This window comes from Mustela erminea, chromosome 8, assembly GCF_009829155.1.
Source record: "Mustela erminea isolate mMusErm1 chromosome 8, mMusErm1.Pri, whole genome shotgun sequence".
Taxonomy (NCBI): Eukaryota; Metazoa; Chordata; class Mammalia; order Carnivora; family Mustelidae; genus Mustela; species Mustela erminea.
Genome location: NC_045621.1, coordinates 8,083,620 through 8,111,537, shown reverse-complemented (window position 1 = coordinate 8,111,537; position 27,918 = coordinate 8,083,620). Strand labels below are relative to the sequence as shown.

Genomic DNA, 27,918 nt, shown 5'->3' with positions numbered 1-27,918 from the left:
CTGACCCCTGTCAGAGTGACCGGACGGAACGACCCGTCGGAACAGGTGTTGGCGCAGCTCTGGGGGAAAAGGGACCCTTCTGCGCTGTTGCTGGGAACACACCCTGCTGCAGCCTCTGCGGAAAACAGTATGGAGGCGCCTCAAAAAATTAGAAACAGAAAAACCGTAAGATCCAGGAACGCCACTCTTTACCCAGGAAAACAAAAACACGAATTCCGAAAGATAGAGACACCCTTGGGTTTATTACAGCATCATTTACAACAGCCAAGATTTGGACGCTCCCCTCGACTTAGCTGTCCCCAGAGGATTTTAGTTTCTAGAGAAAAGCGTATTCACTGGTTCCCTGAGATCTTTCAGGGCAGGAGGGTAAGTGAGGGGCTACGGCCGGGGCGCGCAGCACGCAGCTGCGAGAGTCCGCAAACCGCAGGTCGGGGCGGGAAAGGCATCCCTCCTCGGGGCAGAGGCGCCCTCGGCCTTCAGCAGTTCCACGAGCGCCCTGCGGGGGCGCCAGCGCGCCGGCCAGCGCCCGGGCCCGGCTCCCAGGCGCCTCCGCGTGCTCTGGAAAGCGCCCCCTGCAGGTCGGCGCCGCCCGTCGGCCGGGGGCCTTCCCAGGAGCCGAAGGTGACCGGAACTGGATCCGGCCGGGGCCTGTTGCTAAGCAACGAGGACGCTAGACCCCTCCCTCCCCCCCAGGGCGCTGTGGGCGCAGAGGCTGCGGGCGGGCTCTCCGGACGCCACTTCTCTTGTCTGAGGGGCGCCTCACAGGGGGATCAAGTCACCACCAGGTGACCCGAGAGCGTCCTGCCAGCCATGAGCGGCGAGCAGGTGAGAGGGTGGCCGGGCGGGCCCGCACCCAACCTCCCTTCAGCCTCGAGGGATGCAAGCGCCGCCCTCCGGACTCCCCCGCTGGGGTCGTGTGTGTGTGTGTGGGGGGGGGGTCCGCTTCCTTCGCTCCGGTGACGTCCGGGATACCGAGCGCTTTCCGCGAAAACTCGGTAAAAGTTTCCTTCCCGACGGTTCGTCCTCACGTTGTCACAACGACCGACCGCTTCGGCCGAGCGAGCGGCGCGCGGGCGGGGGGACGACGCCGGGAGCGTCCCCGGGGCGCGGGGGGCTCGGCGGGGAGCTGCGGGGGGTTAGGCTCCCTGGGGATGGTCCCCGCCCTTTCCTAGCGGGGGGACTTCGGGCAAATCACTCTACCTTTGCAAGCCTTCCCTCCCTGCCCCGCGAGGGGGGTGGGGTGGGGGTGGGGGGTGGGTGGGGGTGGGGTGGGGTGGGGTGGGGGGGTCAGGGCACCTCCCCCGCGAGGCTGCGAGGTTCAAGCGCGGCTCCACACCGTGGGCGACAGGGCCTGGGAAGCGGCAAGTGGAATTTCTTAAGAAAAGCCCCATGGCAGGTAATAAAAGATGCGTGTTGCTACACCCACTTTTCTGAGCTTTCTAAATGGAATTTAAGGGCAATGATCAACAAAGGGATGCAGAACAGGGGCCAAGCGTCTTGATGCGGGGGCAGGCTGGGAAGGCGTGAAGCCTGGGCATGATTTTGGCGAGCGAGGACACCGCCCTGACTCCGCTGATGAGTATGGAAAAGGCCCCTTGAGCGTCCGGGTACTCAGGGGAGGACAGTGGCTTTTAAGCCAGCACATTTTGCTTAGCTTCTTTGTTTTAACACCAAGCTAGAATTCTTTCCTTTTTGATACTTCTTCTTCTTCTTTTTTTTTTTTTTTGGTAGTTTATTGAGGAAAGGATGTCAAAAAGCAATTTATTCCCCTATCCCTTGGGCTGTAGATTACCAAAATGTCAGTCCTAATTCATGAATCACATAATGTCTAAATGATCAAGAAAACCTGGTTTTAACATCGTATTGAAATGTGTTATAAATTGAGAAGAAACACAGATCCACTTATCATATAATCAGTGGTAAAAGAAGAAATGGACAAACAACCAAAAAATAGGTAACCAAAACACTGAGCCGTTAGGAGACGGTACAATGGATTTTTTTTTTTTTTTATGTGATAACTGTAGTCAAAATCCTTTTAAAAACATTTGTTACCATCACCATCACTATGCATTAAGCAACTTATTTGCTCGATGCTCTTATCAGTCTTTGGCCTCATCTGAGCTGCAGCCTGTGCTGTAGAAATTTAAAACTCATGTTTACCTTACTTGTCATGGTATTTCTGAATTGGTATTATTTTCCAAAGCCCCCAGCTGACCCATTTACACCTAAAAGTGTCCACTAAAAAAACCTGTTGGCAGTTTTAAGTTTGCTTTACCTTAATAAAAATGATGTTTGGAAATGACACTCCTCATACTTTCCCAACTGTTCTCTAAAGAGACTTCTTGCGATGTCGGAAGAATGTGGCAGGAGTCCATCTAGGATTATTCCCACTGCTTTAAATGCCATTTTTAAACAGCAGAGGTCCCTCTCTCACTGCTTTGAACACAAATTTTAAAACTCTTGGTACACTTATTTATGCTAATTTCAAGTGTAGTTTTCCTTTTGAAAGGATGAAAGCTTTTATATTTTAACCTAAAACAAATGGAATGGATTAAACTTTTGGAAATGCCATTCTTATGTGACATTTACTTATGTATTCACTTAGTTTGAAAAAGCGAGCAGGTGGTAAATCATATTTGCTGGAGGAGATTTTAACATATTCATCTCATTAGTGGAAGTTTGAGAGTGACATGGCATTTTTCAGGAATAGCAGTCTGAGTTCTTAAGTTAGGTATTTAAAACAAAGATAAATCTCTTGCAACTGCTCATTTTATTTTTAAAATTAAAACATAAAGTAAGGCATTTGAGCTTCATTGAAGAACTGCCAGTTTAAAGATTAAAAAAAAAAAAAACAGGCAAAGACCATGAAGTGCCCCGCAAATCCACTATGTATTGTGGGCAGGTGAGGAGGAAAAGCTGTCAGCCCATCTCTACCCTAGTGCTTTTTCTGATTATTAAATCGACTGTGATTTTTTTTTAAAGATTTTATTTATTTATTTGGCAGATCACAAGCAGGTGGGGGGGGACAGGTTCCCCGCTGAGCAGAGAGCCCCATGTGGGGCTCCGAACCAGGACCTCTCAGGACCCCGAGATCATGACCTGAGCCAAAAGCAGAGGCTTAACCCACTGAGCCACCCAGGTGCCCCTGGAGGAGGACTGTGATTTTGCATTTATATGCTCATTCAGTTTTCCTGAATATCTCCTTGATGCCCTTGTTTAAAAAGGTCAGGGTAAACACCGTTCAACATGAAACCCATACCTCCTTGGTGAAAACTTCAACAACCATAATGCAAATATAGGACCACTATGTTAAATCAATGCTGTTAAATTTGGAAAGGTTATTGTTTTAAAGAGAGCACTTCATAAAATGGCTGATGGAACTAGACACATTCACAGATTCTGGTCCTATGAGCAGAATGGTTAAGCTTAGATTACTACCAGTTTTATGATATCCCTTTCAATAGACAAGTAGTTGAAAATGAGCAAAATAAAAACTAAATGCGAAGCCAGAATGCTTCAGGATTGATCTAGACTCTGTAGCAACTTTTATTTTAAATAATCTAAAGTCGTATTCGTTAGGATCCCAACAGAATACAGCTGACATGCTCAATGGGCTTTAATTGAAGAAAACTTAGAGACCATTTGCAGTGGTGAGGGTAAGGGAAAGAACCAATGGGGATGAGGAGGCGCTTAAGGACTGATAGCAAAAGGAGGTCATTACTGACCTAGGAAAGAAGTTAGGGTTTGAGGCCGATGGCTAAGAAAGAATTCTCGAGAGTCTTTGGTGCAAAAAGCTGATTTCACTGAAGCACTGGGACAGGATCCTTTGGTAGAGAGAGCGGCACTGGGGTCATGAGGAGTGGCCCATTATATGCTTTCAAGTGGGGGGAGGGTTAGGGACAGTGTAGGCCTCCCACATATTTTGGAAACACAGTTTGCAGGACCCTGAGTGGGCTAGCTATTGTTAGGAAAGGTCATTTATTACTGTTGAGTAAAAACTCAGGCATCGGACCCTTCAGATGGCTGTTGGTGGGTCATACACTTGGGGAATGATTGTCAAGAGGTATCTTGGGGGGTAGAGATAAAGGAAGTTTCCAAAGGAGTTTTTATATGTTAAAGTAGACTTACAGGGTCCTGGGGGTGGGGCTAAGATTGCCTTTTGCCTTTGGCAAAGTATCCACAGCAAGGCAAGCTGAGTCCCTAGAGGAATGTCCCTCTGCCTGTTTCAAGGACTTGTCAATGGGCTGTAAAAATTTTTCTTCTGCCTTTGTTTTCCGCATCAATTACCATTCCTGGACCTGACAGATCACACCATTTTCAAAGCCTGGTGAGAGGTGGGACGTTTGGAATGATAGCTTCCTCCCAGGAGCTGAGCTCTGAAAGAACTCAGCTGTTATCAGAATGGGAAATGTGGAGTCCTAGGAAAGCCCTACCCCAAACCCTCACTTCCTGCTCTCTAGTGTCCTACCAGTGCCTCTCACTGCTTACTCCCCACCAGAAGCCAGAAAGTTGGGAGCCCAGGTGATGCCCATATATGGAATTTAGCCTTCCAGGCCTGGAGCAAGAAAAACAAAACAAAACGCTAGGAGGCTGGGAGTCTTGATCACCGCAAACAAAGCCTAACTATCACAGCAATTATACACAGATGCAGCTTTCAGAGACCTTTCCCTACTGACAAAGCAGTTGGGATAAAATGTTTAAGTCTGTTGTTTACATGCCATGATTCATTTTCTGATTCAAAATCTTTATATACCTAAAAATAAATCTAAGAAAGATATCTAAGTCCCTTATAAAGAATATTATGAAATGTTTTTTGAATGATACACTCCTAGAATCTGAATGAATAAATATTCATGAAAGAGTCAATATCATAATTTTGTCAGTTTCCTTCAAGTTATTCTAGAAATTCAATGTATTTTTATCAAAATCTCCCCAATTTTTTTTTTTTTTTAATCGAGGTGTAGTTGACATACAATGTTATATTAGTTTTGGGTGTACAACATAGGTATTGGACAAGTTTATATGTTATGCTCACTGCAAGCAAACCTACCATCTGTCACCATAAAACGCTGCTGCCGTATTATTGACTCTATTCCCTCTGCTGTACTTTCTATTCTCCTAACTTCATTAACTAACTGGAAGCCTGAATTTCCCACACCCCTTCACCCATTTTCTGCTTACCCCACCCCTCTCCCCTCTGGTAATGATCGATTCTCTGTATTTTGGGGTCTGTTTAGGCTTTTTGTTCATTCACTTCTTTTTTTTAGGTTTCATATATAAGTGAAATCTGTGGTATTTGTCCTTGTCTAACTTATTTCACTTAGTGTAATGTTCTTTATGTCCGTCCATGACGTTGCAAATGGCAAGGTCGCCTCCTTTTTTAATGACCAAGTTATATTCTGTTGTGTGTATGTGTGTTTGTGTATGTGTTTGCGTGTGTTTGTGTATGTATACCACAACTTTATCCACTCACGAACAGATGGACACTAGGGTTGCTTCTGTATCTTGGCTCTTAGAGTAATGCTGCAATAAATCAGGGTCATGTATCTTTTCAAATTAGTGTTTTTCCTTTTCTTTGTATAAATATCCAGTAGGGAGTTGTTGGACCACAATAGATTTGATTTTTTGAGGAAACTCCATACTATGTTCTACAGTGGCTGCACCAATTTACATTTCTTCAACAGTGTGTGATATTCTTTTGTCTTCACATCTTCACCAATACTTTTTGTCTTCTTGATTCTAGCCATTCTGACAGGTGTGAGGTGGTATCTCAATGTGGTTTTGATTTGAATTTCCTTCATGATTAGGGATGTTGAGCACTTTTTCACTCATGTGTATCTGTCATCTGAATGTCATCTTTGGCCAAGTGTCTATTCAAGTCCTCTATTTTTTTTTTTTTTTTGTAAGTGTGTTTGTGTGTGTGTGTGTATAGTTGTAGAAGTTCTTTATTTTTTGCATTTTAACCCTTTATTGGATAAATCATTTGCAAAGACCTTCTTCCATTGAGTAGGCTGCCTTTTTGTTTTGTTGATGGTTTTCTTCTCTATACAAAAGCTTTTTATTTGTGTAGCCCTAAGAGTTGATTTTTGAATTTGTTTCTCTTGCCTGGAGACCATTCTAGAGGACTATTGCTAAAACCAATGCCAAAGAGATTACTGCTTGTTTTCTTCTAAAAGTTTTATGATATCAGGTCTCACACTTAGGTATTTAATCTATTTTGAATTTATTTCTTTTTATGGTGTCAGAAAGGGGTCCAGTTCCCTTCTTTTGCATGTAGCTGTCCAGTTTACTCAGCACCATTTACTGAAGGGGTGATCTTTTCCTCACTGTATTCTTGTCTCCTTTGTTGTAGGTTAATTTAACATACAGGCATGGGTTTATTTCTGGGCCCGTTGTGCTGTTTCATTGATCTGTGTGTCTGTTTTTATGTCAGTATCATCATGTTTTACTTACTACAGCTTTATAGAATATCATGAAACTTGGGATTATGATACCTTTAGCTTTGTTCCTAAGATTGCTTTTGCTATTGTAGTCTTTTGTGGTTCCACACAAATTTTAGTATTATAGTTCCATGAAAAATCCTGCTGGTATTTTGGTAGGAATTACGTTGAATCTGTACATTGCTTTGGGTAGTATGGACATTTTAATAATACTAATTTTTCCAATCTTGATGTGATTTCAGTCTTCCTAAATTTATTGAGACTTGTTTTGTGGCCTAACATGTGATCTGTCCTGGAGAATGTTCTATGTGCCCTTGGAAAGGATGTGTATTCTGTTTTTAGATGGAATGTTTGTATAACTCTATTAAGTCCATCTGGTCTCGTGTCATTCAAAGATGTAGTTTCTTGATTTTTTTGTTTTCTTTCTAGATGATCACTCAATTGATGTAAGTGGGGGAGTTAAACTCTCCTGTTATTTCTCCCTCAATGTTTGTTAATACTTCATGTATTTAGTTGTTCCATTGTTGGGTACATAAATATTTGCAATTGTTATATTCTCTTGTTAGATTGACCCCTTTATCGTTATGTAATGCCCTTCTTTGTCTCTTGTTACAGTCTTTGTTTTATTTTGTCGATTATAAGTATTGCTATCCCAGCTTGTTCTTTTTCTTCTATTTGCATGCTATATCTTCTTTCAAACTTTTACCTCCAGTCTGTATGTGTCTTTAGGCATGAGGTGAGTCTCTCATAGGCAGCATATAGATGGATCTTGGTTTTTTTTTTTTTTTTTTCCATCACCCTATGTCTTTTGATAAGAACATTTAGACCAGTTAAGTGTAAAGTAATTGGTGGTGGGTATGTATGTATTGCCATTTTGTTAGTCCTTTTATGGTGTTTTTTTTTTTTTTTAAGATTTTTTATTTTTTATTTGACAGGCAGAGATCACAAGTAGGCAGAGAGGCAGGCAGAGAGAGAGAGGGAAGCAGGCTCCCTGCTGAGCAGAGAGCCTGATGCGGGGCTCGATCCCAGGACCCTGGGATCATGACCTGAGCCAAAGGCAGAGGCTTAACCCACTGAGCCACCCAGGCGCCCTTATGGGGGTTTTTGTAGTTCTCCTCTGTTCCCTCTCTTTCTTCCCTTTGAGGACTTTCTGTAGTTGTTATGCTAGGGTTTCTGTCTCTTTATTTTTTGTGTATTTATTAAAGGTTTTGGGTTTGTGGTTACAATGAAGTTCATATATGAGATAATGCTCTCATATATTAAATTGATGGTCATTTAAATTCAAACACATTTTAAAAGAATTTTTTGACTCCCTTCTCCCTACATACTCCCTACATACATATGTATGTAATATACATACATATTTTATGTATATGTTGTCATATTTTATGTTTTTTATTCATAAGTTTCTTACTTTTTTTTTTTTAAAGGTTTTTATTCATTTACTTGAGAGCGAGAGAGAGAAAGAGAGTACAAGCTGGGGGGAAGGGTAGAAGAAGAGGGAGAAGCAGGCTCCCAGCTGAGCAGGGAGCTTGACTAGGGGCTCCATCCCAGGACGCTGGGATCATGACCTGAGCCGAAGGCAGCTGCTTAACCAACTGAGCCACCGAGGTGCCCCAGTTTCTTACTTCTATTGATGGCTCTTTTTTTTTTTTTTTTCCCCCACTTAAAGTAATCCCTTTAACATTTCTTGTAAGACTGGTTTAGTGGTGATGAACTCTTTTAACTTTTCTCTGGGGGAAACTCTTTATCTCTCCTTCAATACTGATTGATAACCTTGTTGCTTTTAAAATTCTCTCTTTATCTTTAACCTTGGACATTTTAATTATGTGCCATGGTGTGGACCTCCTTGGAGTCATCTTGTTTGGAACTCTCTGTGCTTCCTGATCTTAAATGTCTGTTTCTTTCCTTAGGGAAGTTTTCAGCTATTGTTTCTTCAAATGAATTTTCTGCCCCTTTCTCTGTCTTCTCCTTCTGTGACCCTTAAAATACAAATGCTTGTTTGTTTGATGTTGTCCGAGAGACCCCTTATCCTAGCCTCATTTTTTTAAAAATCTTTTTTTTTTTTTTTTTTTTTTTTGTTTTCAGCTTGGGTCCTTTCTATTACCCTGTTTTCTGGATCATTGATCCATTCTTCTGCAATTGTTAATCTACTGTTGATTCCCTCTACTATATTTTTCATTTCAGTTATTGTATTCAATTTTGATTTGTTCTTTTTTATGTTTTCTGTGTCTTTTTTGAAGTTCTTACTACTCTTCTCTCCCCTCTGGTGAGCGACTTTATGATCATTACTTTAAACTTTCCACGAGGCATATTGCTTATGTCTGTTTCATTTAGTTTTTAGGAGGGGGCTTGTCTTATTCTTTCATTGGGAGCATATACATCTGTCTCCCCATTTTGCTTGACCTGTTGTGTTTGTTGCTTTGAATTAGGTGGAATAGCTATTTCTCCTAAACTTAAAATAATGATCTTTTGTATGTTTGTTCCCTGTGTGGATTGTATGTGCCTGGTGGCACCGGCTGGCTGGAGCTCTGTCTGACGATGGGCTCTGGGTTTGAGGTATTCTGTGCTGGGCTGCCCTGGTGGGATGAATGGAGCTGAAATAGGCATGGACTGGGGTGGTCCTGGGTCTCTGCATGCAGCGAGTCCTCTGGCAGATAGCTAAAACTGAAGTGGGTACAAGCCAGGTTGCCCAGATTGCTCAGGGTAGAGACTGATCTGTTGGGGTGATTGGAGCTATGCAGGCTGGGGTATGTCCTGGGGCACTCCATGAAGGGAGCACCCTGAGAGGATGGCTGGGACCAAGGTGGAGAGCAGGCCAGGGTTCCCAGGGTGCCCCATGCATGTGGTGTCCTGGCAGCCTGGCTGGAACTGAGGTAGGCAAGGGCTAAGGGTTGTTGAAGTGCCCCACATGATGCTGTTTTGGGAGGGAGGGCTAGAATCAAAGCAGGCATGAGCTGGTAGGTCCCTGAGAGGTCTGTGCTCAGGTTGCCCTAAGCAAGTCATTTGAAATCAAGATGGTGTGGACTTGGAGTGTTTTGGGGTGGTGTGCGTCTGTGTCACCTTGGCGTGACCGCTGGAGCTGTAGTGAGCATGTACCAGGAGTGTCCCAGCGTGCACTGCACTGGAGCTGCCTTGGTGGGACGGCCAGGGCTGGTGTGGGTTAGGGCTGGGACTCACTGAGGCAGCAGACTCATGATGGCACCCGGACTTTGGTCCTGTCCGCACCATCCGGGTGGAGGGAGAACCGTGGTGCCCGCGGCTCCTCTCACCCAGCGAGCCCCGGCCCTGCGCTGCCTGCTGGGGTCCAGAGCTGACTCTTTTATATTCCTGCTGTTCTTTTAAACAATGGGTTGTTTTTGTTTTTTTCTGTGCCCCAGGGTATCTGGGGTTGGTGTGAGCTGGAGACTTGGTGCTCTCTGAGGCAGAAGCCTGCCTGCTCCTGTCTGTGGATGTGGAAGCGGAATATAAGCGATGGTGCTGGTCGGCCCCTTGAACCCGGAGAGTGTTCCAGCAGCTCCCTGGCTATTTGATGGACTTCTAAGGCTGAATCTTTTATGTTTTAGTTCTTTTAAACCACTTTTTTTTTTTTTCCTGTGCCTCAGTGCATACAGCTGCTCAGTTCCACAGTACCATTTTCCCCTCCCCCAGCCCCTGCAGCTGGTTGTGCTGGGAGTGCGTGTTCCTTTCCTTACTGTGTCTCCATCTCAGTTGCCCATTCTCTGCGGCCTCTTTACCTTTTTGTGCAGCAGCTGTTCAGTCGGCCTCAGTTCTTCTTCAGGAGGAGCTGCTCAGGAGATAGGTGTAAATTTTTGTGTCTGTGGAGGAGCGGAGTTCAGAGTCTTCCTAGGCCACCATCTTGGACCAGAACTCTGTATCGGATCATTTTTAACAATAGTATGGTGGAGAGAATTGCCTTACATATTTCAAGACCTATTGTAAAGTTACAGTGATGTGACACAGTCTGTATACAGACAAACATATATACCAATGGAATTAAAGGGACAAAATTGGGTGTGCACATATATATATATATATGTATATTAAATACACCAACAATACGTGTGTGCCTGAGATGCAAAAAGTGTATGCAGGTATAGTAAAATGTATGCCATGTTTATTGGAACATCTTTTGTAATAGAGAAACATTGGAAATTAGCTAAATGCCTACTTGCAAGACAAAGGAATGGATAAATTGCATTATATCCGTATGGTAGAACACTATTCAACTGTGAAAATCAGTGAAGATGATATCCACATGGGAAGTGAGAAAACCACGTACTTGCATCCTGAAAAGTCTGAAAAGAATTCTCCTTTTGATTTAAGGGAAACCAACTGGAACACTACCAATAGAGGTGGCGATGAAACCTGCTGGAAGTTGCCCCTGGGTCAGCACGTAACATAGGCTAGAAAGGCGCTCTGCTCAGGGGCAAGGAAGCTAACTGCTGGTATCAGCAGCGTGGGCGCAATGAGGAAAAGCACTGGAAACTGGAAGAAGAGTCCCTTTTTCTTACAGTGTCCCTTTTGAACCTGGAGCAAACTTTGCACTTATTAAAATTGTCTTTAATTTTAATTTTTTCAGTAATGTTTTATAACTTCCATTATGCAAGTCTTAATACTTCTTAAATTTATTCCTATTTTATCCTTTTTAATTCTATTGTAAATGATTTGCTAATTTCAATTTTGGACTGTTCATTGCTAGTGTCTAAAAATACGATTGATTTTTTTTGTGCATTGATCTTATATCCAATGTTGGAATGTATTCCTTAGCTCTAACAATTTTTTGTGGATTCCTTTGACTTTCTACACAACATTATGCCATCGAATGCGTATATTTTTAGAATATTTTGGAGGATATGTACTTTATATTAGATACTGTGAAAGTTAGTGGAGTAAATCAGTTGTAGCATTAACAGACTGAACAGTTCCATTTTTTGTTTTTATTTTTGTATTTTTTCATGCAGGACAAATCATCTGGCAAAGAAAAATCCAAGACATCAGTCAGATTTTTACCACAGTTATCTACGGTAATTTACCAATATATTCTCATACTTTATTGCTTTGAGAAGGTAACTGAATTTCTGGGTTTAAATTCTCTGCTTCATTTCGTTCTTTTCTGATGGATAGCATCCATGATATGCATATCTTGAGAAAAATAGCCAGCTTAATAAAGGAATCATAAGTTACAAGTACTGGTTTGCAAAGAACACTCAAGTATTCTGAATAAAAGAATTATGAAAATGGGCTAGCAGTAGCTATTTCGGAATCAGGAAACAAGGACTTGGGTTATAGCTTTGCCTCAAATGACTCTGTGACAGTTGGTGAGTCATTTGCCTCTTTGAGCCCCAGTTTCTAAGTCTGAAAATGAGAAGAGTTGATTTAATGAACTTTGAGGAGATGCCTCTTCCAGCACTAACGTGATTTCTTAGATCTCGGCATCCTTTGTCATTATTTTGACTTTAAATTATCATTGTTCAGTAGAAACAACAGTTAATAGACATTTTTAGTTGATAAAGTGCTAGAAAAGTTAGATTTGACTGCAATAAAATTTACTTTCTAGTAATTATATTGAGTTTAATGCCATCGAGTTATACTCTTGTGATTGCTGGAAGTTGAGTTTAAGTGGAGGTTCAATGCAAACATTACTTGTTTGAAATATCTTTTAAAAACTCAGAATAAACTATAAAATATGGATTGCTTCATGCAGAGATGATTCCTAATAATTTGAAATAAAAGCTGTTCTCATCTTTAAAAAATCTCAAATGAAATTTTGCAGGTGAATGTTCTTGAACATTTCAAAGTACATGTTAATTATGAACCTGTTTGTGTTGATAATGTCAAGATTATCATACCATGTTTTATAAAATAAAATCCTAGCATTTTTTTAGTTCTGCAAAAATCTGTTTTTTAGTTTAAAGACAAAGATCTGAAATAGACATTTTCCCTTTAAAACTTCAACAAATTTTAAAACTGAAAAACATTGCCATTTGTTTTTTTATGTTACTGGTATATAGGTTTGGAAATATCAACAAAATTTAAATTTACTTACTGAATAAATATTCAGTGGTTGAGATGAATAATCCTTTCTAGCCAGTGAGGCATATAATAGTCTAAAATGATTTTGTTGCCTGGTTTAAGCCATATGCTGTGTTCTTATTTGATTGTATCTTCGCTTTTTTTTCTTTGTGTCCTTTGGAATTTTAGAAATAAAAAAATTATTAGATAATATTTTTTAATGATATTCTAAAAAGTAACCAATCGAGTAAAAAATATTGCCATCTGAATATTAAGTTTTGTGCTTGGATGACATTTTTCCAGCAGTAGTTAAGACTCAGAGTTATTTTCATTACAGACCTTCATGCTTCTCGAGGTGATCCCTGTGCTTGAGATCAAGGGTGATTCAGCACTGGTGGTTCCCAGTGTCAGTGAACTGGTGTCCAGGTTTTCATTCTTTCTCAATCCTAGCGCTCCCCCAAATCCTAAATCCTTTATGGAGCAAGATGAGACTGGAAGAATGGAAGGGCAGACCGAAGGATAGAAAAGCATTGATTTTTAAGTTGTTTGTTTTCCTGTGAAAGAAGAGCCTGAAGAAAGGATTCGTGTGTATTTTATTTGGGAGGTGATCCCAGGAAGCAGAAATAAGAGATAGAGGAGAATAAAAGTAAGAAGAAGGAAAAATCAGTCTAGGGATGTGTTAGCAAGTTCACTGCCGCATTGGGTAATTGGGGGGTGATCCTGTCATCATTTTCTGAAGAGCTTCTCCAGTGCTTCCTGTAATCACGTACCCGGTATGATTAGGGAGTCGTTTTTATTAATCAGCTCTTATCCCACATTGGTGGTGGCTTCTCCTGAGGGTGTTAACTTTCACCCATTTCTGGTTACTTGTGTGTGTGTGTGTTTGCACGCACATGTGCACGTGTGCACACATGCATGTGTACGGGTACGTGTGCAGAGGGGGCGACCTTGAGAGTCCCGTTCTATGGAATTGGAGAAACCCCACAGCAGAAAGCAAAAGACATTTTCTTGAGGTGAAATGAAACATTGTCATTCCTATGTGAATTGAAGCCAGAGAGAACTATTCCCTCCAGCCATGTGTATAATCACAGGTGAAGCCGGAAAAAAGTGGGAAAGGAGGTGAGGCACAAGGTTTGTCTGATAGAAGAGTCCGTGGAAATTCCTTCGGGCCAGTCTCACAGGCGTGCCAGAGGAAAGGAAAGGGTAGTGTATGGCTAGGTCATCACTGCATAGGAAAGTGCTGACTAAAATAGAATTTCTTGTCAGCAAAAACATGTAGATCTTACTTGAAAATCCACTCCTCTGATCTTATTGAAGAATGACCTTACTTAGTTAGGTGAAATTCTGGCTTATGTGTGGCTGCTTTTATTGGTTAGCTAGAGCACCACTATGTGCAAAAGACTCTATTAGACGTATGTTCTGCACTGCGGTATAAGGACACACAAGGCCCGCACCGCCGTCCACCCAGGGTGCTGAGGAGACGGTGCTGCTGGCTCAGCATGCGGAACGGGCTGGACAGAGATCCCAGGTCAGGTGTGTGAGGGTTTGTGCAGGAGGCCCGGTGAGCAAGGTGTTCTGTACGTTTGTCATGGTGCTATACTGTAGACCCCACGTGAATTCCCTCTGTGTCTTAGTGTGAAAGTTCTAGGTCGCTGGGAACATATATTCCCACATTTCTTCTCTATTGTCTACAACCTCATTTTTTTTTTTTTTTGTCCTGCAAAATCATTTTATTTTCTACTGCACAAACATCTTTCTCAGGTAATGTTACTAGAACAACCTGCTTACGAGGTTTTTATAGCTTGGGATAAATATAGTTGTTTTTTTTTTTTTCTAAAAACTTCTATTATATGGAGTTGTGATATAAAAATGATTTATAGGCTATATTTTTCAGAAAGCATTTAGCTAGAATGTAATCCCGTTGAGAAAACTTTCCCATTTAAGTCTATGATATGGAATGAAAAGATAGGATTAAAAGTCTTCTAATCAAGAAGCTTGCGATCATCAAAGGAATGTTAGTCTCCACAGAGAGCCACCAGGATTTTTTCGTAATCTCCCTTGGTTTCATCCAGGATGGCTTGGCAGAGAGAGATACCATACAGCTTCTGGTAGCACACTTTGATATCATTCATGTCGATTTCAGAACGGGAAACCATGATTCTGATCAAGGTCTTATGACGAGTTCCAGAACCCTTCATGGCCTGATGAAGCTTCTCGGCAAAGAACATCGATTTGCTTGTGGCACACTTCATGATAGCCGTGAGGCATTTCTCAATGTCGCCTTTCATCTCCAGGTCCAGGACTTTGTTCATGTCGTGCTTACTGTACTTGCGGTACTTCTGGAACACTTGGCGAAGATGGGGATAGGCTCTGGTGGTAAGGATGGTCACGAACACGTTCACATCCGGCCCCTTTCTCCTTTCTCCTGCTTCATACAAAGCCCTAGCATCTGTATCAGCCAAGTCGTCATCCCAGCCCAAATCCTCAGATCGGTCACCCTTAGCCAGAGAAAGCAGAGCATTCCGATAATCTCCAGATGTGTCTGAGGTGATATCTTTAGCCAGATCTCTCTTCAGTTCTTCTCTATAGACTCTGTTAATTTCTCTGATCTCTTTGTTAGTTCTTGATACCAAAATTTCATCCAGAGTGTCTCCATCAGTTCCAAGGCCCTTCATGGCAGCATGAAGTTCATCAGCGTCAAACTGGGCTGGAGTTTTCAATAGCGCCAAGACAACTTCCTCGAGGTGACCAGAAAGGGCTTTCTTCAGAGCTTCATCCAGAGGCTTTCCTTTTTCCTGGAGATACGCTGCTTTAATCTGCTGACGCTGTGCATTGTTCCTCTTAGTTAGAATGTCAATGATGGTTGCTTCATCCACACCTTTAACCGTTATCGCGTTATGCAAGGCAGCAACATCCGAGGATGGATTGAAGCTAAGATAGGGGCTCACTGCTGACCCAGGACCGCCTTTGGATCCTTTCACAGTTTTAATGTATTCCTGCTCTTCATTTTCAATAAACCAGGCCTGTTTGAGGAATTCTGATACCATTGCCATTTTGAAAGAAGGATCCTTTTTCTCCAACTTCTTCCAAAGCACTGAAGAGAGATTCAGCTGTGAACGTTTCCTCTACAACCTCATTCTTATCCAACCCTCATTCTGTCCACCAGGAAGCCTCCCACTTTGAGACCACCCGTTGCACATTTGAGCTTGAAGATTTCATGCTCACGTTTCCCTCACATCTCGTGGTTCACTGGGAACTGTAGAACATATTTCTGCTCTAGCACTGGATATGTGTGAAACATTCACCTAATCTGACGTTGTACTTTGGTAACGGTTTGAAGCTCATTGCAATTTTTTTTCTTCTTTTTTAGTTATGCTTTTTCTCTTAGGACTTGGTTAACCAATTTTAATTTTTTCTAAGACAAAATTAAAACTAAAGTCCATTTATCCAGTTCTGGAAGACCAAAGTAGTAGGTTGACATGGAGTGGAATGAGGGGCTGGCTAGGAGAGCAGGACAGACACAGGCACAAATTATATTTCAGACCGGATTCAAACAATAAGAGAATTACCAAAAGGGTGTTATACATATTTAAAGATATCACCTGCAATTGGAGTTCAAAAAGAAAATCTATACTTTTTTGACCTTGGTCCTGAAGAAAGAGCTGGACTATCACAAGGAAATACTGAGAAGCATACTTGGTTAGTCTGGTTAATACTGACATAACAGTCCCCCACGTTTTATTTATTTATTTATTTATAAAGATTTTATTTATTTATTTGGCAGAGAGAGAGATCACGATTAGGCAGAGAGGCAGGCAAGAGGGAGGCAGAGAGGGAGGGGGAAGCAGGCTCCCCGCTGAGCAGAGAGCCCGATGCGGGGCTCGATCTCAGGACCCTGAGATCATGACCTGAGCCGAAGGCAGAGGCTTAACCCACTGAGCCACCCAGGCGCCCTATTCCCTTACATTTTAGAAACCTAACAGAGCTTGCCCTTACTCGCATGAAGTCTGATGTGGGCCGGGCAGGCCTCCTCCCCTCCTGCCTAGGCCAGTGAGTACATGCGGCCCCCTCACTGCCAGTGGCAGGGACAGGAGAGCCTGGAGAAGGCACAGCAGCCCGTATGCATCCTGTCCATGCTCATATTTCATGGGCCACAGGAGGCCTATGGCTACAGAGTAACTAAGAGAGGCTGGGGAACGAGATAGTTTGGGGCATGTTGAGGAGGCTTTGAAAACCAAGGTGATGAAGCTTTAATAGGGAGACTTTGATGTTTCTGACCAAAGGAACAGTATGATTTAACTGTCCCAGGAAGGTTGTAGTTCCTAGCATTTTCTCTAAATCAAGGCCAGTATCTTTGGTGGCCTAGATGATTTTAAAAAGCCACTAAACTCTTCTCATGGCTGCCCTGAGTCTCTTCCTCACATACCTTGTTTACTGCTGCCGGGACCATTTATGAAATAGCCCTCCGAATGGCCTTGAAGGATAAAGAAGATAAAAATACGCTTTCTCACCCAAACTGAGATGACATTGAGAATGAAAGTCCTAATTATACTTGGGAAAGAGCTGTATACACAGGGACTGTCCCAGGAAACTGGGACTCAAGGTCCCCTCAGAGGAGACTAAAAGGGCTCTCCTGCCAACCAGGCCAGTCAAGCCCCAAACACTTGCGCTCCTTAAGGCAGCAGCCCCCACTTCCCCAGCCGTCCCTCACCCTTGATTCGGTTCCTGCTCAAATATAACCCCTGTAAAGTGGCCTCACTATTCCGTGAAACCTAGCACTTCTCTGCCTTTTCTCTCTCTCTTCACCTGTTTTATTTCCCTGACGCGCTCTCCCTGCCTGCAGAGATGACGCAACACCAACACACACACACACACACACAAACACGGGTCGACGCACAAGCTCTTGTTTATTCCCTGGTTGATCTTTCTTCTTTTCTTTCTCTTTCCCCTGCGGGGAAGTTCCCTTGCCTTATATAGGGCTTAACAGCCAATCACAGAGGTGTTCACGTGAACAGGAGGTATGTGGGGCTCGTAAGCAGTGGTGGCATACGGTGTTCACGTGACCAGCACGAGGTCACGTGTGGCCAGGGCGGATGTTTTTTAGGCTGTCCATGCTGCTCGGGCTAGGTAGCCGGCGCCATCTTAGGGGCGCGACTGGCGCCATCTTGGGGGCGCGACTGGCGCCATCTTGGGGGCGCGACTGGCGCCATCTTGGGGGCGTGACCCCAACATTCCCTCCATCATACTTGTTCCTTCCTATAGCGATAGCTGTCTGTACCCACTGGAATGTAAACTCCGTGAGGGGTTGGGCTTGGGCCTGTCAATGACTACAGCTCCAGTGCCTCCGAGAGAACCCAGCGCGTGGTAGAAGTTCCGTAAATCATGGTGGAATGAGAGAATGGTTGTACTTTCCACTTTGGTTGGATCAAGTCCCTTTACCGTCGATCCTTGTATCCTCTCCCAGGCCTGCTGTCCTAAATTAGTCTCCAAGTCCTTGTTCGTGATGCTTCCTCTGTCTTCAGTAAGCCTATTGCTGTCCTTCTCTGTGGAGCTCTGACTATGCCCCCCGGCATGGTTTTCATCCTTTCTCTTTTTTGAAACGTTCTGTCAGTGCTGCGTTCATACCCTCTCCTGTCCTGGATATAAGCATATAGTTCTTAATATTAACTGGCCTGTGTGCTTTGTAGGGGTAGAGAGTCCTATAAAAAGTCCTTATCTATACAATATGCACAAAAGTGGTACACTGTCTCAGAGTTTGAAAGGGAATGAAATGAGAAAAATTCATGTCAAGTCCTTAAAGCAATATACAACACACACCGTAATCAATGTAAAATATATTCTAATCACATTCTTTGTGTTTTGTACTAAGTTTGCAACATCTAGTATATATTTAATATATTCTTAAACATAAAAATATACTCTAAACACCTCTCACTTTAGATGAGCCACATTTAAAGCTGTTGGTAGCTGCAGGTGGCTAGTGGATGCTGATTCGGACAACAGTTTTAAAAAATCAAGGAATGGCGGATATAAGGAACAGCCACTCCCTCTAGGTCAAAGGAGAGCCCTCAAGGAAGGAACTTGGAAGATCCATCCGTCCCCCAAAGCTTAGCTAAGGCTACTTGGAGAGGGAGTGGCTGTGGCCCCCTCAGGTGACTAAGACATTTGCAGAGATCCTGCAGGCTGGGAAGTGACTAAAACACCTACTTACGTGCTAAAAAGTTGGAACCGAAGTCTCCCTTTGTGATCTAAGAGGAACTTGCTGGAAGGCTGCTTATAGGGATGCCAGTGAAAGCTCCTGAAGGCTGTCTGCCGCAGGGTCAGCCCCATACCGCAGGCTGGGAGGGCGCCCGCAGGACGGACGCTGACTTCTGGCAGCCACGCTGTGGAGCCACTGGGAAAAGCACTGGAACCAGGAGGAAAAGCCCTTCTCTTTCAGTGTCCCTCTAGAACCCTCTAGAGTGCTGTGCCAGCGGGAGAAATGTTCATGGAGTCCTGCTCAGGAGTCTCAAAGCCAGGTAGAAAGTAAAGACCTGATGCTGAGAGGCAATGAATGAGTTGCCCAAGCAGGACTCTGTCCTCCTCAACTGTGCTCCCTCTTACGTAGACGAAGTTCCTACCAGGTCCTTGTCCTCTCCTCAAAGGAGATAGCAACACTTTGCTCTGAAAAGTACAGGTGTTCCTTATGGCGACTTGAGGACGCATAAGGTCAAATCGTTGTTACCTTAGGAAGCAGCACATCACCGTTGTTGACGGAACAAAATGGTTCCAGGGATAGAGAAGTGTGGGAGAGCCAGGTGAGGCCTGCACACCACCTGGGTTCAGAGAAATTCCCCAAAGCAGATGTGCTGGATAAAAAGGTTTGCACACTTTTTAAAGCTTTCTGAGTCTTGTGGGATGCCATGTTCCTTTTTTTCCTTGCTACAGAGGAAGTCCTTCGAAGGCCTCTGTGGACAAATGTGAGACTAGTACAGTAGGTCTTTGAGGGTTTGGGGTAACATCTTACTGTGTAGTGCCTGTACAAGTGCTTGAGTGAATCGATTATGATGTAAAGAGTCAATTTTTCTTCTATTTTCATGCAGGGTAAGGCAGACAGCAAAGAAAAATCCAAGACATCGGCAAGAGTTTTACCCCAGTTGTCTACGGTAATTCACCTGTGTCCTCTCAGTGGCTCTTTGCCCTTTTGAAAATGTGGTTTCAGACTTGTAAATAAGTAACTGAACATCTGATTTTGAATTGTGTGCTCCATTTGATTATTTTCTGATGGAGAAATTCCATAAGATACACATAGTAGGAAAAAGAACAATCTTAAAGTAACTTGTAAGCCAGCATTTCCTAGTATGTCCAGAGTATTTTAATATTCTGGATAAAGGAATTTTCAAGATGGACCAATGGCAAGATTATCAGTGTTGGAGTCAGGAAAGGAGGCCTCAGCTTACAGCTTTGTCCCTAATGGCTTTAGGATCTGAAAGGGTCATTTATCAACCTGAGCTGTACCTTCTGAGTTTAAAAATGAATTTCTTTGAGCTATATCTCTCAGCACTGAAATGCTAGGCTACAGAAGAGTCCTCTTATCCTGGTATCCTTTCTAGAAATTATTATGATTATAAATTCTCATTGTCCTATGGTAGAGGCAGTTCATAGGCATTTTCAGTTGGTAAGTGTTTGTACGTTATACTTTACTGTAATAAATTTTACCAGTAATCCTAATAGTAATTATGTTGAGCGTAATGCCATTGAATTGTGCTCTTGTGACTCATCGAAGTGAAATTTAAGTAGAAGTTCAGTGCAAACGTTATTTTTTTAAACTGTGATAAAATATACCTAACATAAAATTACCATTTTAACTGTTTTTAATTGAACCACAATTCAGTGGCATTAAGTACACTCATATCTTCGTGCATGTCACCACCATCCATCTCCAGAATTCTTTTCATCTTTGCAAACTCGAGCTCTGTCCCCATTAAACAGTATGTCTCCATTCGCCCATGTGTCTCCCAGCCCATGGTGGCTGGCCTTCTGTTTTCCATAAGGGGCTGCTCTAGCTACCTCTAGTAAGTGGAACCATACAACATTTGTCCTTTGATGCCTGATTAGCATAACGTTTTCAAGGTTTATCTAAAGCATTATTTTTTGAAAGATAATTTAAAAGCTCCAAACAAGTATAAAACTGAAGTTGTGTGGCTTTTTGTAAAAAGGTTCCTAATAATTTAAAATGGATGACAATTTTTCCCTTGGAAAACCTGAGCTAATATTCTTAAGTGAATTTCCTTAAACATTACAAAATACAAATTTTAATTAAAAATCTGTTTAAATGGGGGCACCTGGGTGGCTCAGTCGGTTAAGCGTCTGCCTTTGGCTCTGGGCATGATCCCAGGGTCCTGTGATCGAGCCCCCATTGGGCTCCCCTACCCACTTGTGCCCTCTGGCTCTCTATTTCTGTCAAATAAATAAATAAATAAAATCTTTAAAAAATATATGTTTATGTGGATAATGCCAGTGTATCATGCCAAGTTCTGAGAAATGGAGCCATAGAATGTTTCTCTAGTTCTACAAAATCAATTTTAAGTTTTCTAATTTAAAAGATACGACTTGAAATAAAATAGACATTTGCTTTTGAAAACTTAACAGATTTTAAAACTGGAAAAAATAACAATTGTCCTTGGTTCATTGTGTCTTGTTAGTATATGGGTTTAGAAATATAAACCCTAAATTTCTTATTTACCATTCTGTGACCAAGTTGTAGAATAATCCTTTCCTGTTGGTGGCATCTAATAGTCTAAAATCCTTCTGTTGGGGCTTTAAACCTGGTTTTATGTTCATATGTATCTTAATTGTTTTCAGCATTCTTTGAGTTTTATGTGTTGTGCAAGAAATAATATTTTTAAGAGCTGTTTAAAAAATCCATCAATTAAAAATGGCGAACTATTTTCATCTGAGAATTAAGGTTTGCACTTAGGTGACTTTTTTCCAGCAGTAGTTTAGATCTAAAGTGATTTTCACTACAGACCTTCACGCTTCTGGAGGTGATCCCTGTAGTTGAAATCCAGGGTGACCCGGCCCTGGAGGTCGCAGCCAGGGACCTGATTCTCACCCTTTCTGCACGGCTCACTCGAAGCGCTCCCACGAGTCCTAAATCCTTTATGGACCAAGAAATGGAAGGGCAGGCCGAAGGTTGGGAGAGCACTGATTTTTGAGTTGTCTTAGCTTGTTTTCCTGCAGAAGAAGAGACTGAAATGAGGACTCGCATACAGTCGGTTTATTTGAGTGAAGGAGGAGTAAGACTGGAGAGAGTGAAACCACGGAGCGGGGCCGGTGCGCAGGCATCAGCTCTCAGCTTGGTCTGGGTGTGCAAGGGGGACACAGACTCGGTGATCAGGACGATGTGATATCGCTTGGAAACCCACCCATCTGCCCTGGGATGCAGCCACTGGGCTCTGGGCTCAGCAGGGAGGCTGCTTCTCCTTTTCCCTCTCCCTCTGTGGTCTCTCTTGCTTTCACTCTCAAATAAATAAAGTCTCTAAAAAAAATTAGGAGAAATAAAATCTGCCCATCTGGGTTTATTGAAGAGTCATAGGTCCCAGGAGCAGTGGGTCTGTGTTCTGGTATTAGAATACTTTCCCTGGGCGAATTTTTGTTGTCTTTTTAGAAGACGGAGGTATTTTCCTGTTTTGCTGCAGTCCCCACCACCCTCTATGGTTTTCAGCACTGAAGCTGAATGCCAATTAGCTATCATCCCTAGTCTTCCTCCCTCCTGTATGGTATCTGCCCGGCTCTTGTAAGTGCAAGAATTTATGAACCCTGCCTTAAACTATGGAATACATTCGTGAGTGGCCAGAGAAATCTAGAGCTGCTTAGAGCCACGAGAACAGAAAGATCTTTTGGAGCTGGAAAGCAGAGAAGCTCATTAGCGTTGGAGACCAGCAGCATGTTCCTCTCATTAACACGGAAGGCTTTAAAACCACTTTCCAATGTTTGGGGGTGAGTAGGCTCTTTGGAATGAACACCCCAGTGTTAGGTAACAGATGCCCACATCCAACTAGCTGCAGAGACTTTGGTAATGTCTCCCAAATGTCACACCACAGCCGTTCACAGGACTAAGATTTGCTGTTGAGTGTGCCTTCTTTCCAGATGTCCTGATTTGTTTGAGAAAACGTGTTTATAAACACTCATGAGTTTCATGAAAAAAAGGGTCCCCCCCCCGATCCTGTTTTATTAATGCTATTTGAATTTCACATTTCAGGTGAGTACGAAGCCCCAGTGGCAGCAGGCAGCTCCGTCATTCCATTTGAATATAAAACAGGACGATGATATTCCAGAACCGTTTAGTGTTAAAAACGAACAGTCATATGGTAAGAAGTTCATTCCAACTTAGAGAAATTTTTAAGAGGAAAAAAAAAATCATTACAACATTTAGTTGAGAGTAGTGAAATTATAAAACTGAAATGACATTTATATCAAGTAGAAAAATTTATCCCAAATGTTTTCCCTCATAAAATAATTAATTGTAGTTCTTAATTATCTCAGGCTGTTGTAAAGGCTATAAAAGGTGATATTTTCAGAATTGGGGGGCATTTATATTAAAACTTTGATTTATTGTCAGACTTCTCTACAACAGACTTAGAAGTTTTTTGTAAGAAGGATTTTAATAAGTTGCAAATATTGCTTCCCAATTAATCATTTTAATATTTTTTATTCTTTATCTTTTTGACTCATCAGATTGATTATGTTGAATATTAACTTTTTTTCATCATGGTTCTTTAAATTTTCTGACATAGTTTTGTGTTATGTTTTTAATAATAATCTTTATCTTCATTTTAGGAAGGCTCTATGCAAATTAATTGAAAATTAGGGTTTATTAGCATGTTAATCAAAATATAAATTAAATTAATTAAATATTCTTTTTTTTTTTTTTAAAGATTTTATTTATTTATTTGACAGAGAGAAATCACAAGTAGATGGAGAGGCAGGCAGAGAGAGAGAGGGAAGCAGGCTCCCTGCTGAGCAGAGAGCCCGATGCGGGACTCGATCCCAGGACCCTGAGATCATGACCTGAGCCGAAGGCAGTGGCTTAACCCACTGAGCCACCCAGGCACCCTTAATTAAATATTCTTGAAATAACCCGAAGTTTCTATTATGATGATATAAAACAAGAGTAGTTTAACTTCCTAATAAAAGAAAATCAATTGTACCTATGGTTACTTGAGAACTTAAAGTGTGTAGTGTTTTCTTGAAAGGTGCTTTAGCCTTTTATTCTAACCACCCGCATGGTTTAGCTTATTTTTTAGAGGACTAACTCATGCTTTTTTTTTTTTTTTTTTTTTTAAATTCAAGCTGAGTACCTGGAACACTTTGGAAAAAAGAGCAAAATATTGGACCAAGCTGAGGACAGTTATGCTGGACCATCTACTACTAAAACCAAGAACAAATCTCTACATAAAGAACGAGAAAACTTTAGAAGCACTCTTGTTAACGTCATTATGTGAGTTGTGTAAGCTGACCAGTGTGTGTGACCCTCGTGAGAGCACTGGGGATCTTTCTATCTAAAAGTATACAAGTTCTGTGCGTCTCTAAGAATGCCTTAAAGCCTTGTTGGAGTGAGGTCATGCCAATAAAGAATGAAATCTGGAGCTTCGCCCTGTTTCGGGTGTCTCTCTTTGAAATACCACGAGCTGAAGCGGTGCTGGTGTGAATTCTGAGGTTGGCCGGGAGAGCACAACGTCTGGGAGTTGTGGTTGCGACGACTGTGGTTGGTGAAGGGTGTGGGGCGAGTTTTTCTTTCTCCCCATTTCACCAGCTCAGGTGATCTAGCAGCTTCTCTGGCATTGGGGGGCCTCCTCATCTTAAAAAAAGAAAGGAACTAGGGTGAAGCCATCAGCCGTGTGAGCAGGGCCGGGCTTGCCTGGTGTGAGCTGGACGTCCATTTCTGAAGAGCCGAGTGGACACAAGTCACTAACTCCTCCTCACTCTCTCCTCACTGCCGCATGCTAGTTGGTTGGTACATTCTTTCTTTAGGACTCTCAAGGCCCACACATGGCTATTTGTGGACATAATTTCATGACCTGGTGCATTAAGTAACTCACTCACAGAACCCGGTCTTCCGGTCCCCATGTGGGGCTTTACGAACCCCATGGTCTTGAAGGGGTACAGTGGGTGCTCTGTGCTTACAAAGGGCAAGGGGATTTGGGGGAGCCCTGTGCAGCTGGATTGTGGGCGCCTCTGCTAGAGGGGTCGGAGTTTGCCTTTCCTGGGCTCCACTAGAATCGTACTCGTTTGGCTCACTTCTGTCGGTTTTGGGGATGAAGCTCTCTCACAACCCACAAACAATGTAAAAATCAAAACCCAAAGCTGTGGACCAGGTAGGCTCTAATTACAAAATCTTTGAAGCAACTTTTTCTCTACCCAGAGATCTGGTCAAGACATGATTTCCTTGATATAACTTCCAGTGCCTGTCATTTCTGGTCGTTTTCTGGGTGAAGATAGAGCCCATCTTGGGTTTTAGGGTCACACAGGGTTCTCTTTGAATTCTCCATTTCACTCAGTCCTACTCAGAACCTGATCTCCTGATTCATAGGGTCATTAAAGACTATGGCCCCGGGCCCCAGAAGGGTAGCCATAGCCTCGGGCTTTTGCTGATTGCCATTCCATTTTTTTTTTTTTTTAACTCCTGAGTATTTCCTTTCTTTTTGTGAGCTCGGCTATGCATTCGGAAGGAATGTGTCTTATTCTGATATTTATAGAATGGTATTGGTTTTTCAGATTATCTTTGTTCTTGTGTTATAAGCCATCTAGTCTTTTTTTAGGCATTTTATGTCATTTTTTAGTTATGCCTTTTATAAACAGGATATGGATAAACATATGAAATTCAATCTTAAGAGTTTCTGTACTTTAATAGTACATCCAATCCCATTTATAGTTGTTGGTATTTCTTATATATGTGTGCTTCTACCGATTTATTTTGTACTTTCTATTTATGTTGCCTTTACTTCGTTTTTCTTTTTTTCTGCTTTCTATTGAATTGAATTTTCTCTTCTCCCTTTCTATTGGCCTAAAAGCTATCAAATATCTCTATTCTTTCAGTGGTTACCATACTATTTAAAGCCACCTATTATAATTTATTCTTTTTAAAGTTTAAAATTCAATTTTTATCAGTCTTCTCCTGAATAACACAAAGGGGTCTTGGACTGCTTTCACTTAGCTCTAAAGTTTCCTTTGCATTTTCAGTGTGATCACTTGTTGTTTTATTTCTACCAGTATTTCTATAATATTTTTATTCTACTGAGTCCTTAAATTCTCCATAATTTTTTTTCTTAAGTTAACACTTGGGGTTACTAATGTGTTTTCTAATTCTTTAGAAAATTGTTTTGCATTGAAGTTTTCACTTCTGAGTGCTTTTTTTTTCCCTCTGAAGTTCACCCCGCAGTGGTTGTTTCAGTGAGGATCTAAAAATCTCTTTACAGAGATTTTTCATCTCTGTAAAGTTCTGTGTTTTGTCCTTACTCTTGAATTAATGGCTAAGCTGGCTACAAAACTAAATGATAATCTTAATTTTTACCTTATATCTGAAAACATTAGATTGAAAAATATTGGGAGTGTTATTTTTTAGCATGTACAGTTTCCCCCCAGTTTTATTAAGGTATTATTGGCAAAACAACTTTTTTAAAGATTTAATTTATTTAATTTATTTAAGATTTATTTATTGAGAGAGAGCGTGAGAGAGCACAGGCAGGGGGAGGAGCAGAGGGAGAGGCAGACTCCCCACCCAATGTGGGACTTGATCCCAGGACCCCAGGATCATGACCTGAGCTGAAGGCAGACGCTTAACCAACTGAGCCACCCAGGCGCCCTGACAAATAAAATTAGGGCATATTTAAAGTTTGCAATGTGAGAGTATATGTATATGTTGTAAAAGTATTCCCACAATCAAGTTAATTAACAGATTCTTCACCTCACATCTTCAGCATTTTTTTTTTTTGTAAGAATGTGTAGTTTCTACTCTCAGCAAAATTCAATCATACAATATAGTACTTTCAACTGTAGCCACCATGGCATGTATTACTGTTGATGAGAAGCCTTTGTCACTCTAGTTGTCATAATTTTATTTGCGATTTATATTTGTACTCTATCACCTCTTTTTTTTTTCCTGAACATTTTATTTTCATAGCCTTCTAGATAGGCTTAAGAACAGCTTTACTGAGCTGTGGTTCACCTACCACTAAATTAATCCAGGTTAAATGTACTATTGAATGAATTTCAATAAATTTCTATGGCTGTACAACCTTAACCAAAATCTAGGTTTAGAATACTTTTATCATCTGCTAAAAATTATTCCCATTCCAAATAATTCTCTCTGCCACTGGCTGCGCCAGACAATCATTGATCTGTGTTTTGTTTTTATTGTTTTTTCTTTTCTAAAATTTCATATAAATGGAATCTTACAGTATGTATGCTTTTAAAATCCTTTCATTTTGTTTATTGTTTCTGGTTTGGGACTATTTGAAAATGCTGCCATGAACATTTGAACACAAGTCTTTTTGTAGATGTGTGTTTTCATTTCTCCTGGGTAGATGCCAAAGTGTAGAAATGCTCAATTTATAGTAGGATATGTTTAATTTTCAAAGACTTTGCTAAACTGTTTCCAAGTGGCTATGCCATCTTACATTCCCACAAGCAGTGTAAGAAGAAGTTCCTAGTTTTTCAACAACCTTGCCCACACTTTGGTTAGAATAGGCAAAACAAAACAAAAACCTTTCAAGTAGATGTGTTATTTTATCTCACTGTGGCTTTAAGTTGTATATCCCGAATGACTAATGATGATAAGTGTCTTTTCTGGTGGTTCTTTGACATTCATATAATTTCTTTGAAATGTCTAAGTCTTTTGCCCATCTTTAAATTGGGTTATGTTATATTTTTGTTAATACATTCTAAGAGTTCTTGATATATTTCCTTTACAAGTCTTTTATCAGATCTATCATTTGCAAATATTTTTTTCCAGTCTGTGGCTTATCTCTTCATTTTCGTAACGGTACTTTTTTGAAAGTAAAAGCTTTCAATTTTAAGGAAGCTCAATTTATCAATTTTTTCTTTTGTTGATGTTTTTGGAGTTCTATCTAAGAATATTTTCCTATCACAAGATTTTTCTCCCATGTTTTCTTAGAAGGTTATAGTTTTAGCTCTTATATTTAGATACATGATTTAGTTTAATGGCATATCTATAGTATGAGCTAAGGTTGAGGTTTGATTTTTTTCCATATAGATAGCCCAATGTTCCAGCCTCCCACTGAATTACCTTGACACATTTGTTAAAAAACATTTGCCCATGTGAGGGGTTCTATTTCTGTTCCCCTGGTCTATATGTTCATCTTAACATCACTACCACGCTGTCTTGATCACTTGAACCTTATAGTCAAGTTTGAAATTAGTTTAAATCCACAACATTTATTATCCATTTCCAAAATTGTTT

General features: G+C 41.6%; 2 protein-coding genes across 3 annotated transcripts in view; one reads left to right on the top strand and one right to left on the bottom strand.

The window, feature by feature from the left end:
• The first annotated feature begins 612 nt into the window (after positions 1-612).
• The window catches only part of DNAH7 (dynein axonemal heavy chain 7), a 252,745-nt gene continuing 225,439 nt past the window's right edge, over positions 613-27,918 (top strand). For both annotated transcript variants that reach the window (XM_032354246.1, XM_032354245.1), the window contains exons 1-5: positions 613-825; positions 11,405-11,467; positions 19,538-19,600; positions 22,699-22,807; positions 23,790-23,937. In XM_032354246.1, the coding sequence (XP_032210137.1) occupies positions 811-825; positions 11,405-11,467; positions 19,538-19,600; positions 22,699-22,807; positions 23,790-23,937 (398 nt within the window). In that variant the 5' untranslated portion in view covers positions 613-810. The remainder of the gene's footprint in view (positions 826-11,404; positions 11,468-19,537; positions 19,601-22,698; positions 22,808-23,789; positions 23,938-27,918) is intronic.
• Positions 14,155-15,557, bottom strand: LOC116596989 (annexin A1-like). Its single transcript, XM_032354268.1, has one exon. It carries the CDS (start codon positions 15,506-15,508, stop codon positions 14,471-14,473), a length of 1,038 nt encoding a protein of 345 aa, XP_032210159.1. The 5' UTR covers positions 15,509-15,557; the 3' UTR covers positions 14,155-14,470.

What these genes read in the sequence shown, in the direction of transcription:
- LOC116596989 (XM_032354268.1), bottom strand. Translation starts at nt 15,508, where the DNA reads ATGGCAATGGTATCAGAATTCCTCAAACAGGCCTGGTTTATTGAAAAT.